This window comes from Salmo trutta, chromosome 26 (genome assembly GCF_901001165.1).
Source record: "Salmo trutta chromosome 26, fSalTru1.1, whole genome shotgun sequence".
In the NCBI taxonomy this organism is placed as follows: Eukaryota; Metazoa; Chordata; class Actinopteri; order Salmoniformes; family Salmonidae; genus Salmo; species Salmo trutta.
The window spans coordinates 41027047-41039679 of NC_042982.1; the positions used below are offsets into that span (position 1 = coordinate 41027047).

General features: G+C 47.4%; 1 protein-coding gene across 6 annotated transcripts in view; it reads right to left on the minus strand.

Annotated features, from left to right (window-relative positions):
* LOC115163786 (muscleblind-like protein 1) overlaps positions 1-12633 on the minus strand; it is a 101942-nt gene that overhangs the window by 38687 nt on the left and 50622 nt on the right. For all 6 annotated transcript variants that reach the window (XM_029715955.1, XM_029715952.1, XM_029715953.1 and 3 more), the window contains exons 2-3: positions 12258-12434; positions 9630-9857 (exon numbers count right to left, since the gene is read on the minus strand). In XM_029715955.1, the coding sequence (XP_029571815.1) occupies positions 9630-9857; positions 12258-12434 (405 nt within the window). The remainder of the gene's footprint in view (positions 1-9629; positions 9858-12257; positions 12435-12633) is intronic.

A 12633-nucleotide genomic window follows, 5' to 3' on the forward strand; every position in this document is an offset into this window, starting at 1 on the left:
ACAGTGGGGTTAGATTAACGAGATTCTTGTCTTTAAATAGCTGTAAAATAGTCATATGTTTGAGAAATTGAAGTAATAGTATTTCTAACGATTCAAAAATCGCGCCACTGGAATTTCAGTAGCTGTTACGTAGGTGGGACGAGTTCGTCCCACATACCCCAGAGAGGTTAACCTCCCCACGTCTACCTTTGACTCATTCCTCTCTGCCTCCTTCTTTCCACTCCTCTCCTCTTTTGACCTCACCCTCTCACCTTCCCCCCCTACTCACAAGGCAGGCAATACGCTTGACCTCATCTTTACTAGATGCTGTTCTTCCACTAATCTCATTGCACCTCCCCTCCAAGTCTCCGACCACTACCTTGTATCCTTTTTCCTCTCGCTCTCATCCAACACTTCTCACTCTGCCCCTACTCGGATGGTATTGCGCCGTCCCAACCTTCGCTCTCTCTCTCCCGCTACTCTCTCCTCTTCCATCCTATCATCTCTTCCCTCTGCTCAAACCTTCTCCAACCTATCTCCTGATTCTGCCTCCTCAACCCTCCTCTCCTCCCTTTCTGCATCCTTTGATTTTCTCTGTCCCCTATCCTCCAGGCCGGCTCGGTCCTCCCCTCCTGCTCCGTGGCTCGACGACTCACTGCGAGCTCACAGAACAGGGCTCCGGGCAGCCGAGCGGAAATGGAGGAAAACTCGCCTGCCTGCGGACCGGGCATCCTTTGACTCCCTCCTCTCTACATTCTCCTCTTCTGTCTCTACTGCTAATGCCACTTTCTACCACTCTAAATTCCAAGCATCTGCCTCTAACCCTAGGAAGCTCTTTGCTACCTTCTCCTCCCTCCTAAATCCTCCTCCCCCTCCCCCCCCTCCTCCCTCTCTGCGGATGACTTCGTCAACCATTTTGAAAAGAAGGTTGACGATATCCCATCCTCGTTTGCTAAGTCAAACAACACCGCTGGTCCTGCTCACACTGCCCTACCCTGTGCTTTGACCTCTTTCTCCCCTCTCTCTCCAGATGAAATCTCACGTCTTGTGACGGCCGGCCGCCCAACAACCTGCCCACTTGACCCTATCCCCTCCTCTCTTCTCCAGACCATTTCCGGAGACCTTCTCCCCTACCTCACCTCGCTCATCAACTCATCCTTGACCGCTGGCTACGTCCCTTCCGTCTTCAAGAGAGCGAGAGTTGCACCCCTTCTGAAAAAACCTACACTCGATCACTCCGATGTCAACAACTACAGACCAGTATCCCTTCTTTCTTTTCTCTCCAAAACTCTTGAACGTGCTGTCCTTGGCCAGCTCTCCTGCTATCTCTCTCAGAATGACCTTCTTGATCCTAATCAGTCAGGTTTCAAGACTGGACATTCAACTGAGACTGCTCTTCTCTGTGTCACGGAGGCTCTCCGCACTGCTAAGGCTAACTCTCTCTCCTCTGCTCTCATCCTTCTAGACCTATCTGCTGCCTTTGATACTGTGAACCATCAGATCCTCCTCTCCACCCTCTCCGAGTTGGGCATCTCCGGCACGGCCCACGCTTGGATTGCGTCCTACCTGACAGGTCGCTCCTACCAGGTGGTGTGGCGAGAATCTGTCTCCGCACCACGTGCTCTCACCACTGGTGTCCCCCAGGGCTCTGTTCTAGGCCCTCTCCTATTCTCGCTATACACCAAGTCACTTGGCTCTGTCATATCCTCACATGGTCTTTCCTATCATTGCTATGCAGACGACACACAATTAATCTTCTCGTTTCCCCCTTCTGATAACCAGGTGGTGAATCGCATCTCTGCATGTCTGGCAGACATATCAGTGTGGATGACGGATCACCACCTCAAGCTGAACCTCGGCAAGACGGAGCTGCTCTTCCTCCCGGGGAAGGACTGCCCGTTCCATGATCTCGCCATCACGGTTGACAACTCCCTTGTGTCCTCCTTCCAGAGTGCTAAGAACCTCGGCGTGATCCTGGACAACACCCTGTCGTTCTCCACTAACATCAAGGCGGTGACCCGATCCTGTAGGTTCATGCTCTACAACATTCGCAGAGTACGACCCTGCCTCACACAGGAAGCGGCGCAGGTCCTAATCCAGGCACTTGTCATCTCCCGTCTGGATTACTGCAACTCGCTGTTGGCTGGGCTCCCTGCCTGTGCCATTAAACCCCTACAACTCATCCAGAACGCCGCAGCCCGTCTGGTGTTCAACCTTCCCAAGTTCTCTCACATCACCCCGCTCCTCCGCTCTCTCCACTGGCTTCCAGTTGAAGCTCGCATCCGCTACAAGACCATGGTGCTTGCCTACGGAGCTGTGAGGGGAACGGCACCTCCGTACCTTCAGGCTCTGATCAGGCCCTACACCCAAAGAAGGGCACTGCGTTCATCCACCTCTGGCCTGCTCGCCTCCCTACCTCTGAGGAAGCACAGTTCCCGCTCAGCCCAGTCAAAACTGTTCGCTGCTCTGGCACCCCAATGGTGGAACAAGCTCCCTCACGACGCCAGGACAGCGGAGTCAATCACCACCTTCCGGAGACACCTGAAACCCCACCTCTTTAAGGAATACCTGGGATAGGATAAAGTAATCCTTCTAACCCCCCCCCCTAAAAGATTTAGATGCACTATTGTAAAGTGGTTGTTCCACTGGATATCATAAGGTGAATGCACCAATTGTAAGTCGCTCTGGATAAGAGCGTCTGCTAAATGACTTAAATGTAAATGTAAATGTACCTGTGGATGTATTTCAAGGCCTACCTTCAAGCTCAGTGCCTCTTTGCTTGACATCATGGGAAAATGTAAAGAAATCAGCCAAGACCTCAGAAAAAATATTGTAGACCTCCACAAGTCTGTTTCATCCCTGGGAGCAATTTCCAAACGCCTGAAGGTACCACCTTCATCTGTACAAACAATAGTACACAAGTATAAACACCATGGGACCACGCAGCCATCATACTGCTCAGGAAGGAGGCGCGTTCTGTCTCCTAGAGATGAAACTACTTTGGTGCGAAAAGTGCAAATCAATCCCAGAACAACAGCAAAGGACCTTGTGAAGATGCTGGAGGAAACAGGTACAAAAGTATCTATATCCACAGTAAAACGAGTCCTATATCGACATAACCTGAAAGGCCGATCAGCAAGGAAGAAGCCACTTCTCCAAAACCGCCATAAAAAAGCCAGACTGCACATGGGGAAAAATATCGTACTATTTGGAGAAATGTCCTCTGGTCTGATAAAACAAAAATAGAACTGTTTGGCCAAAATGACCATCATTATGTTTGGAGGAAAAAGGGGGAGGCTTGCAAGCCGAAGAACACCATCCCAACCATGAAGCACGGGGGTGGCAGCATCATGTTGTGGGGGTGCTTTGCTGCAGGAGGGACTGTTGCACTTCACAAAATAAATGGCATCATGAGGAAGGAAAATTAGGTGGATATTTTGAAGCAACATCTCAAGACATCAGTCAGGAAGTTAAAGCTTCATCACAAATGGGTCTTCCAAATGGACAATGACCCCAAACATACTTCCAAAGTTGTGGCAAAATGGCATAAGGACAACAAAGTCAAGGTATTGGAGTGGCCATCACAAAGCCCTGACCTCAATCCCATAGAACATTTGTTGGAAGAACTGAAAAAGCGTGTGCAAGCAAGGAGGCCTACAAACCTGACTCAGTTACACCAGCTCTGTCAGGAGGAATGGGCCAAAATTCACCCAACTTATTTTGGAAGCTTGTGGAAGGCTACCCGATACGTTTGACCCAAGGGGGCAGGATCTTATCCCGGTATTGGGATTCATTGTCATGTGACCATGGCAGGGAATTCAAAACTGCAAGAGTAATCATTTCAAATACTCAAATAATCAACTATTTTCCTCCATTTGAAAGATATATCTCCTAAATCTAACCACGCTGTCCGATTTTCAGAGGCTTTACGGAGAATGCATAAAGTTAGGTTATGTTAGGAGAGTACATTGACAATAGCTGTGTGTAATCTTTAGCCAATTCAAAGAAGGGCATCAACAGACAGAAAACTAGCTAGAATTATGCACTTACCTTTGACAATCTGCATCAGATGACACTCATAGGACATTATGTTATACAATACATGCATTTTTAGTTCCATCAAGTTCATATTTATATCCAAAAACAGCATTTACAGTCGTGGTGAAATTCAGATTTTTTTTCGGCTCGAATGCTCCCAGTGAATCCAGCATTACAAATCACGGAATTACTATTCGAAAACATTGGTAAATTATAATATTGTCATTCAAAGAATAATATATTATCATCTCGTAATTGCTACCGAATGGCCAGATCTCAAAATAACTTTACTGGGAAATCACATTTTGCAATAAACAGGGTACTATGCTAAGAACAATAAGCTAAGCTATAAGCTAAGCTATACAGTTAGCGTCATCTAATATCGATAATAACATTGTAAATATCCCCTTACCTTTGATTATCTCCATCAGAAGGCAGTGCCAGCGATCCCAGGTCCAGAACAAATGTGGTTTCTTTTGACAAAGTTCATAATTTATGTCCAAATAACACCAAATAGTTAGCGTTCAGTAGGCTCCCACAAAACGTGGTGGGTTGTGTAAAGTCACGACGAAAAGCTAAAAAAAAACTAGTAAATAATCTATTTACGTTTGTTCAAACATGTCAAACGTTGTTTAGCATTAATCTTTTGGTCCATTTTTAACGTGAAACATCAGTAAACATCAGTAATATTTTCACACAACCTATCAAGTGTCTAGAATAAACGATTATGACAAAGACACTCTTCTCAGATTTATGCGCAGGCGCAAAAAATGAAGTGATGACGTGTCAACTTCCTTGCATTCTAATTTGCTCCCTATTCATCACAAATGCTTCAAACAACTTTATAAAGATCGTTGACATCTAGTGGAAGCCGTAGGAGTTGTGAACTGAATCCTTTCTCACTATGGTATCTATAAAACAATGACACTAAATAGTACAGTCACAAAATTCACATTTTTTCAAATCTATTTTTCACAGGTTTTTGCCTGCAATATGAGTTTTGTTATACTTACAGACACCATTCAAACTGTTTTAGAAAATTCAGAGTGTTTTCTATCCAAACCTGAACAATAATATGCATATTCTAGCTTCTGAGTTGGTGTAGGAGGCAGTTAAAAATGGGCACATATTTTTTTCCAAAATTCTCAATACTGCCCCCTAGCCCAAACAGGTTAAACAATTTAAAGGCAATGCTACCAAATACTAATTGAGTATATGTAAACTTCTGACCCACTGAGAATGTGATGAAAGAAATAAAAGCTGAAATAAATCATTCTCTCTCTAATATTCTGACATTTCACATTCTTAAAATAAAGTGGTGATGCTAACTGACCTAACTCAGGGAATTTTTACTAGGATTAAATGTCAGGAGTTGTGAAAAACTGAGTTTGAATGTATTTGGCTAAGGTGTATGTAAACTTCCGACTTCAACTGTACATATTACATAAATTACCTCAACTAACCGGTGCCCCCGCACATTGACTTCGTACCGGATCCCCCTGTATATAGCCTCACTACTGTTATTTTATTGTTGCTTCTTAATTATTTGTTGTATTTCTTTATTTTTCTTCTTTTTATTTCTTAAAACTGTCTTGTAAGTAAGCATTTCACTGTAAGGTCTTCACCTGTTGGATGTGCTGCAAGCATCATTTGATGCTTGCAGCACATCCTGGGAATGACCTGGCACAACCGTGTGCCCAATACAGAAATACTTGCTAAGACCAACTGCAGGAGTATGAAGGCTATGGTCACCCAGCACCAACTGTTAGAGTATGGAGACCATGGTCAACCAGCACCAACTGTTAGAGTATGGAGGACATGGTCACCCAGCACCAACTGTTAGAGTATGGAGGCCATGGTCACCCAACACCAACTGTTAGAGTGTGGAGGCCATGGTCACCGAGCACCAACTGAGAGAGTATGGAGGACATGGTCACCCAGCACCAACTGTTAGAGTATGGAGGCCATGGTCACCCAACACCAACTGTTAGAGTGTGGAGGCCATGGTCACCGAGCACCAACTGAGAGAGTATGGAGGACATGGTCACCCAGCACCAACTGTAAGAGTATGGAGGCCATGGTCACCAACACCAACTCTTAGAGTATAGAGGCCATGGTCCCCCAGCACCAACTGTTAGAGTATGGAGGCCATGGTCACCCAGCACCAACTGAGAGAGTATGGAGGCCATGGTCACCCAGCACCAACTGAGAGAGTATGGAGGCCATGGTCCCCCAACACCAACTGTTAGAGTATGGAGGCCATGGTCCCCCAGCACCAACTGAGAGAGTATGGAGGCCATGGCCACCCAGCACCAACTGTTAGAGTGTGGAGGACATGGTCACCCAACACCAACTGTTAGAGTATGGAGGCCATGGTCACCCAGCACCAACTGTAAGAGTATGGAGGCCATGGTCACCCAACACCAACTGTTAGAGTATGGAGGCCATGGTCACCCAGCACCAACTGTTAGAGTATGGAGGCCATGGTCACCCAGCACCAACTGAGAGAGTGTGAAGGCCATGGTCACCCAGCACCAACTGAGAGAGTATGAAGGCCATGGTACCCCAGCACCAACTGTTAGAGTATGGAGGCCATGGTCACCAGCACCAACTGCGCTGGCTTGGGCATGTCATTAGAATATCTCAGTAGCTCTTGTCGCAGAAGATCCTGTATGGGCAGCTACACCTTGGCCTGCGGTCTGTAGGGGGGGGCAGCTACACCTTGGCCTGCGGTCTGTAGGGGGTGCCAGCTACACCTTGGCCTGCGGTCTGTAGGGGGTGCCAGCTACACCTTGGCCTGCGGTCTGTAGGGGGGCCAGCTACACCTTGGCCTGCGGTCTGTAGGGGGGCCAGCTACACCTTGGCCTGCGGTCTGTAGGGGGGGGGGGGGCAGCTACACCTTGGCCTGCGGTCTATAGGGGGGGGCCAGCTACACCTTGGCCTGCGGTCTGTAGGGGGGCCAGCTACACCTTGGCCTGCGGTCTGTAGGGGGGGGGGGGCAGCTACACCTTGGCCTGCGGTCTGTAGGGGGGCCAGCTACACCTTGGCCTGCGGTCTGTAGGGGGGCCAGCTACACCTTGGTCTGCGGTCTTAGGGGGGGGCCAGCTACACCTTGGTCTGCAGTCTGTAGGGGGGCCAGCTACACCTTGGCCTGCAGTCTGTAGGGGGGCCAGCTACACCTTGGTCTGCGGTCTGTAGGGGGGGGGCAGCTACACCTTGGCCTGCAGTCTGTAGGGGGGGGCCAGCTACACCTTGGCCTGCGGTCTGTAGGGGGGCCAGCTACACCTTGGTCTGCGGTCTGTAGGGGGGCAGACGAAGTGGTTCATGGACCATCTAGAAACGTTGCTGAAGAAGTGCAACATCAATCCCACAGACCTAGAGGACGCTGCTGCCAACCGTTCCACCTAGAGACAGCTCTGCCAGAGTGGTGTAAAGAGGTAGGAGGAGGAGAGGAGCACACAAGAGACAGCAAAAACAGCTCAGGAGACAACCCTGGCTGGCCCCTCCACCACCGACTGCATAGGACCCATCTGCAATAAAGTTTGTGGATCACTGGATTGGACTCTACAGTCACCAAAGAATTCATCATTAACTCAGAAGTGGAAGTTGTCATCAGATACAATGGACTACCATAAGTGTGTGTGTTTGTGCCAGTGTGTGTGTACGTGTCTGTGTGTGTGATTGTGTCAGTGTGTGTGTGTGTGTGTGTGTGTGTGTGTGTGTGTGTGTGTGTGTGTGTGTGTGTGTGTGTGTGTGTGTGTGTGTGTGTGTGTGCGTGCCAGTGTGTGTGTGTGTGAGTGAGTGAGTGATCATGACAGGGCTAATGATGTGTATGTGTGTGTGTGTGTGTGTCAGTCTGTGTGTGCGTGCCAGTGTGTGTGTGTGTGTGTGTGTGTGTGTGTGTGTGTCTGTGTGTGTGTGTGTGTGTGTTGTCAGTGTGTGTGTGTGTGTGTGTGTGAGTGATCATGACAGGGCTGATGATATGTGTGTGTGTGTGTGTGTGTGTGTGTGTGTGTGTGTGTGTGTGTGTGTGTGTGTGTGCATGTGTGTGTGTGCGCGCGTGTGTGTCAGTGTGTGTCTGTTAGTATGTGTGTGCGTGTGTGTGTGTGTGAGTGATCATGACAGGGCTAATGATATGTGTGTGTGTGTGTGTGTGTGTGTGTGTGTGTGTGTGTGTGTGTGTGTGTGTGTGTGTGTGTGTGTGTGTGTGTGTGTGTGTGTGGTGTCAGTGTGTGTGTGTGTGTGTGTGTGTGTGTGTGTGTGTGTGTGTGTGTGTGTGTGTGTGTGAGTGATCATGACAGGGCTGATGATATGTGTGTGTGTGTGTGTGTGGTGTCAGTGTGTGTGTGTGTGTGTGTGTGTGTGTGTGTGGTGTTAGTGTGTGTGTGCGTGCGTGTGTGTGTGGTGTCAGTGTGTGTGTGTGTGTGTGTGGTGTGTGTGTGTGTGTGTGTGTGCGTGTGGTGTCAGTGTGTGTGTCTGTGTGTGTGTGTGTGTGTGTGTGTGTGTGGTGTCAGTGTGTGTGTGTGTGTGTGATAATGACAGGGCTGATGATATGTGTGTGTGTGTGTGTGTGTGTGTGTGTGTGTGTGTGATAATGACAGGGCTGATGATATGTGTGTGTGTGTGTGTGTGTGTGTGTGTGTGTGTGTGTGTGTGTGTGTGTGTGTGTGTGTGTGTGTGTGTGTGTGTGTGGTGTCAGTGTGTGTGTGTGTGTGTGTGTGTGTGTGTGTGTGTGTGTGAGTGATCATGACAGGGCTGATGATATGTGTGTGTGTGTGTGTGTGTGTGTGTGTGTGTGTGTGTGTGTGTGTGTGTGTGTGTGTGTGTGTGTGTGTGTGTGTGTATGTGTGTGTGTGATAATGACAGGGCTGATGGTGTGTGTGTGTGTGTGTGTGTGCGTGTGTGTGTGTGTGTGTGTGTGTGTGTGTGTGTGTGTGTGTGTTGTGTCAGTGTGTGTGTGATAATGACAGGGCTAATGATGTGTGGGAAGCGATAGTTATGATAATTTGCATCCTTCTGTTTCCTAATAAATCTAATGAGTACATTATGGGTACAGAGGGTTAGTTACTGTAACAGACTGATAAATCATGAATATCTTACGGTAACAGAAGGTTAGTTACTGTAACAGACTGATAAATCATGAATATCTTACAGTAACAGAGGGTTAGTTACTGTAACAGACTGATAAATCATGAATATCTTACGGTAACAGAGGGTTAGTTACTGTAACAGACTGAAAAATCATGACTATATTACGGTAACAGAGGGTTAGTTACTGTAACAGACTGAAAAATCATGACTATATTATGGTAACAGAGGGTTAGTTACTGTAACAGACTGCTGTGTATTAGATACACAATGTAACTGTTTAAGCATCACTTTTCAACTCTGCCCTTTAGTAATGTAAGAGACACAAGCCAAGAATAGAAAATGTACTTCGGTGAAAGATATTCAGTCTTCATTGACTTCTAGTTGCCAGCCTTGCACTCAATAACAGTGATTATAGATTTGGGAAACCATGCGAGTTGTGTTTCTGATAAATTAAGTGCTAGGCTGCAGAGAAGAATGACAGGTTGAGTCAGTGTTTATGTGTATTTATTTCAACAACTCACCTCCAGTCTGTCTGTCCTCATGAGTTTCTGTGCAGCGGCGGCAGCAGCGGCAGAGGGCATGGAGACATTGGGGTTACTGGTCACCAAGACCGGGGCGCTGGACATGATCTCAGTGGGCATCAGGCCGGGCGACACCGGGCCCAGGTAGGGGTTAAACGCAGCGGCAGCTGCAGCAGCAGCACTGGCATTAGAAGCAAGGCTGGGCGTCACAGAGAACATGGGGACCGGCTGTAGGGAGACAAGAGAAACACAATATCGGTGTTAAAATATGTCAGAGATATTCAACCAGTCTTAGAGGAAAAAGGTAACACTTTATTTGGGTAGTCCATCTGTAGATGCTCAATAACATTTCAACTAACTATCTACTAACCCTAGCCCTAACCTAACCTTAACCATTATCCTAACCCTAACCTTAACCCTAACCCTTATTATAAACCTTGTTCTTAACTTTACCCTAACCTTAATCGTAACCTTAGCAATTAGTTGCTTATCAACAGTGTAAGAATATTTTGAAAATAAATACACAACGCAGAGGACTAAAGGTCAAGAGGGAATTAACGATCAATGGAAATAGTGTTTTTTTTTCTGTAACAGGGAATTAATTATCAATGGGTCAGAGACATAGGAGGAATTTGTCTAGGCATTGAGCCTGAAACAGGATACTTGTTATTTGGCCATTGGCCAAGTTTTATTGCAAGGAATTCTAATTGGTCAACCACAGGCTAGGGTTGGGTTATAAAACTACATCCTGTGCCTTTGTTCTGTGGAGAGAATCACTGAGGACAGGGGAGAATGAACATCAACCTCTCAGCATAACAGTGATTATGATTTGTCCTCTTTGAATAAACCAATTATTTCCCCCCTGATTTGTCTTGTGGTCTGTGTTATTGACAAGTAACATCAACCGCTAACAACAGATAGTCAGATCCTTATCAACAGTTTGTTGATGGTATGACCATCTGTAGAGCATCTACAGTAAAGGAGACTATGCGGACTATCCTAGGTGAGGAGTGAAGAGGAGTAAAATACAGACAAAGAACAAGACTTAGAGAAAGGGAGACAGAAAGAGTTAGCCTGGGAGCCAGTCTGTTGTAGTCTATCTGCAGTAAGAGCAAGTTAGCCTGGGTGTTTTGTGTTGTCCAGTCGCTCCTGTCTTCTGTTCCCTGTTGTCCTTGTTTTTTCCACCCCTCTGAAAGGTTGCTGAGGTCTGTGGAGGACGAGGTTGGCTGGGGCAGGATTTTATTTTTGTTAATGTGTATTTTGTTGAATATTTACAATTGTATTTTTTTGGTTGGTTGGTGTGGTGTTCCGGGAGAGAGAGAAAGAAGGGGGTTGAGAGAGAAAGAGGGGAGAGAGAGAGAAGTAAAGAGAAAGAGAAAGAGAGAGAGAGAGAGAGAGAGAGAAGGAGAGTGAGAGAGAGAGAGAGAGAGAGAGGGAAGGAAGGAAGGAAGGACAGATAGAGACTGTACTGTAGCCTGGTGTCTCCTAACCCATAGTGACGTGGGCCATCCATTAGTGTTCTCTCTCTAATATAAAGCCTCATCAGCATCATCACTCTGGCCCAGGCTATAATAGGCTTTAATTACATCACCCTCAGTTGAGCACCATGCATGAAATGAAAACACATGCCCACACTGAGAGGAGACAGAGGGAAGGAGGGAGAGATGGGGAGGAGGGAGAGATGGGGAGAAGTAGGAGGAGGAGAGGGTGTGACAGTGAGAAATGGAGAGAGTTTAGGAGAGAAAGAGGGCGAGAGAGAGAGAGAGACAGAACAGTGAGCACCTTGCCTTAACTCCTGCTTCCTTTGTGTTCATTTTCCCTGTCTGTCTTTCACCATCTACTGCTGTCCCACTCTGTCAACCTCTCTCTCCTTGCTCTTTTTGTTCTTCTTCTCTCTGTCCCACTCTGTCAACCTCTCTCCTTGCTCTTTTTGTTCTTCTTCTCTCTGTCCCACTCTGTCAACCTCTCTCCTTGCTCTTTTTGTTCTTCTTCTCTCTGTCCCACTCTGTCAACCTCTCTCTCCTTGCTCTCTTTGTTCTTCTTCTCTCTGTCCCACTCTGTCAACCTCTCTCTCCTTGCTCTTTTTGTTCTTCTTCTCTCTGTCCTACTCTGTTAACCTCTCTCTCCTTGATCTCTTTATTATTCTTCTCTGTCCTTCTCTTAACCTCTCCATCAAAGGAAGTTGTTGGTGCTGCTGTCACTGTGAAAACTGTTGGTTCTCTCATCCTCTAAGTCCTTTCATGGCTTCCTCTCTTCTCCTCAATGGGGCCTGTCCTGATGAAGCGATGACTGTGTGTGTGTGTGTGTGTGTGTGTGTGTGTGTGTGTGTGTGTGTGTGTGTGTGTGTGTGTGTGTGTGTGTGTGTGTGTGTGTGTGTGTGTGTGTGTGTGTGTGTGTGTGTGTGTGTGTGTGTGTGAGTGAGTGAGTGTTAAGACAAGAGAGTGTTAAATAACAATGTTTCTCAGAAGTAAATGGCAGGTCTCTGAATCTGTTGTCTATCATTGACTGGCCTGGCTGGGTCTGGTTGCACCGTGTGCTGGGGCTTAGATCCAGTGTGTGTGTGTGTGTGTGTGTGTGCGTGCGTGCGTGCGTGTGTGTGCATGCGTGCGTGCGTCCATCTTCTCTTACCATACATGTAGTCTGTAGCTGTGTGCCGGGCATCATGGCGTTGGCCAGCTGCATCTGCTGTGCCAGCATGGCCATGTTCTTCTGTTGGATGAGATTGTTCCTGCCGTTGATCTCCAGCTGGGTCTTCAGGTGACCAGGAGGGTGTAGGTACTTACAGTTCTCCCTGGAACAACGACCCTGAGAGAGAGAGACAGAGACAGAGACAGAGACGGAGACAGACGGAGAAAGATAGAGACAGAGAGAGAGACAGAGACGGAGACAGACGGAGAGAGAGAGAGAGAGAGACAGAGAGAGAGAGACAGAGAGAGAGACGGAGAGAGAGAGAGAGACAGAGAGAGAGAGACAGAGAGAGAGAGACGGAGAGAGAGAGAGAGAG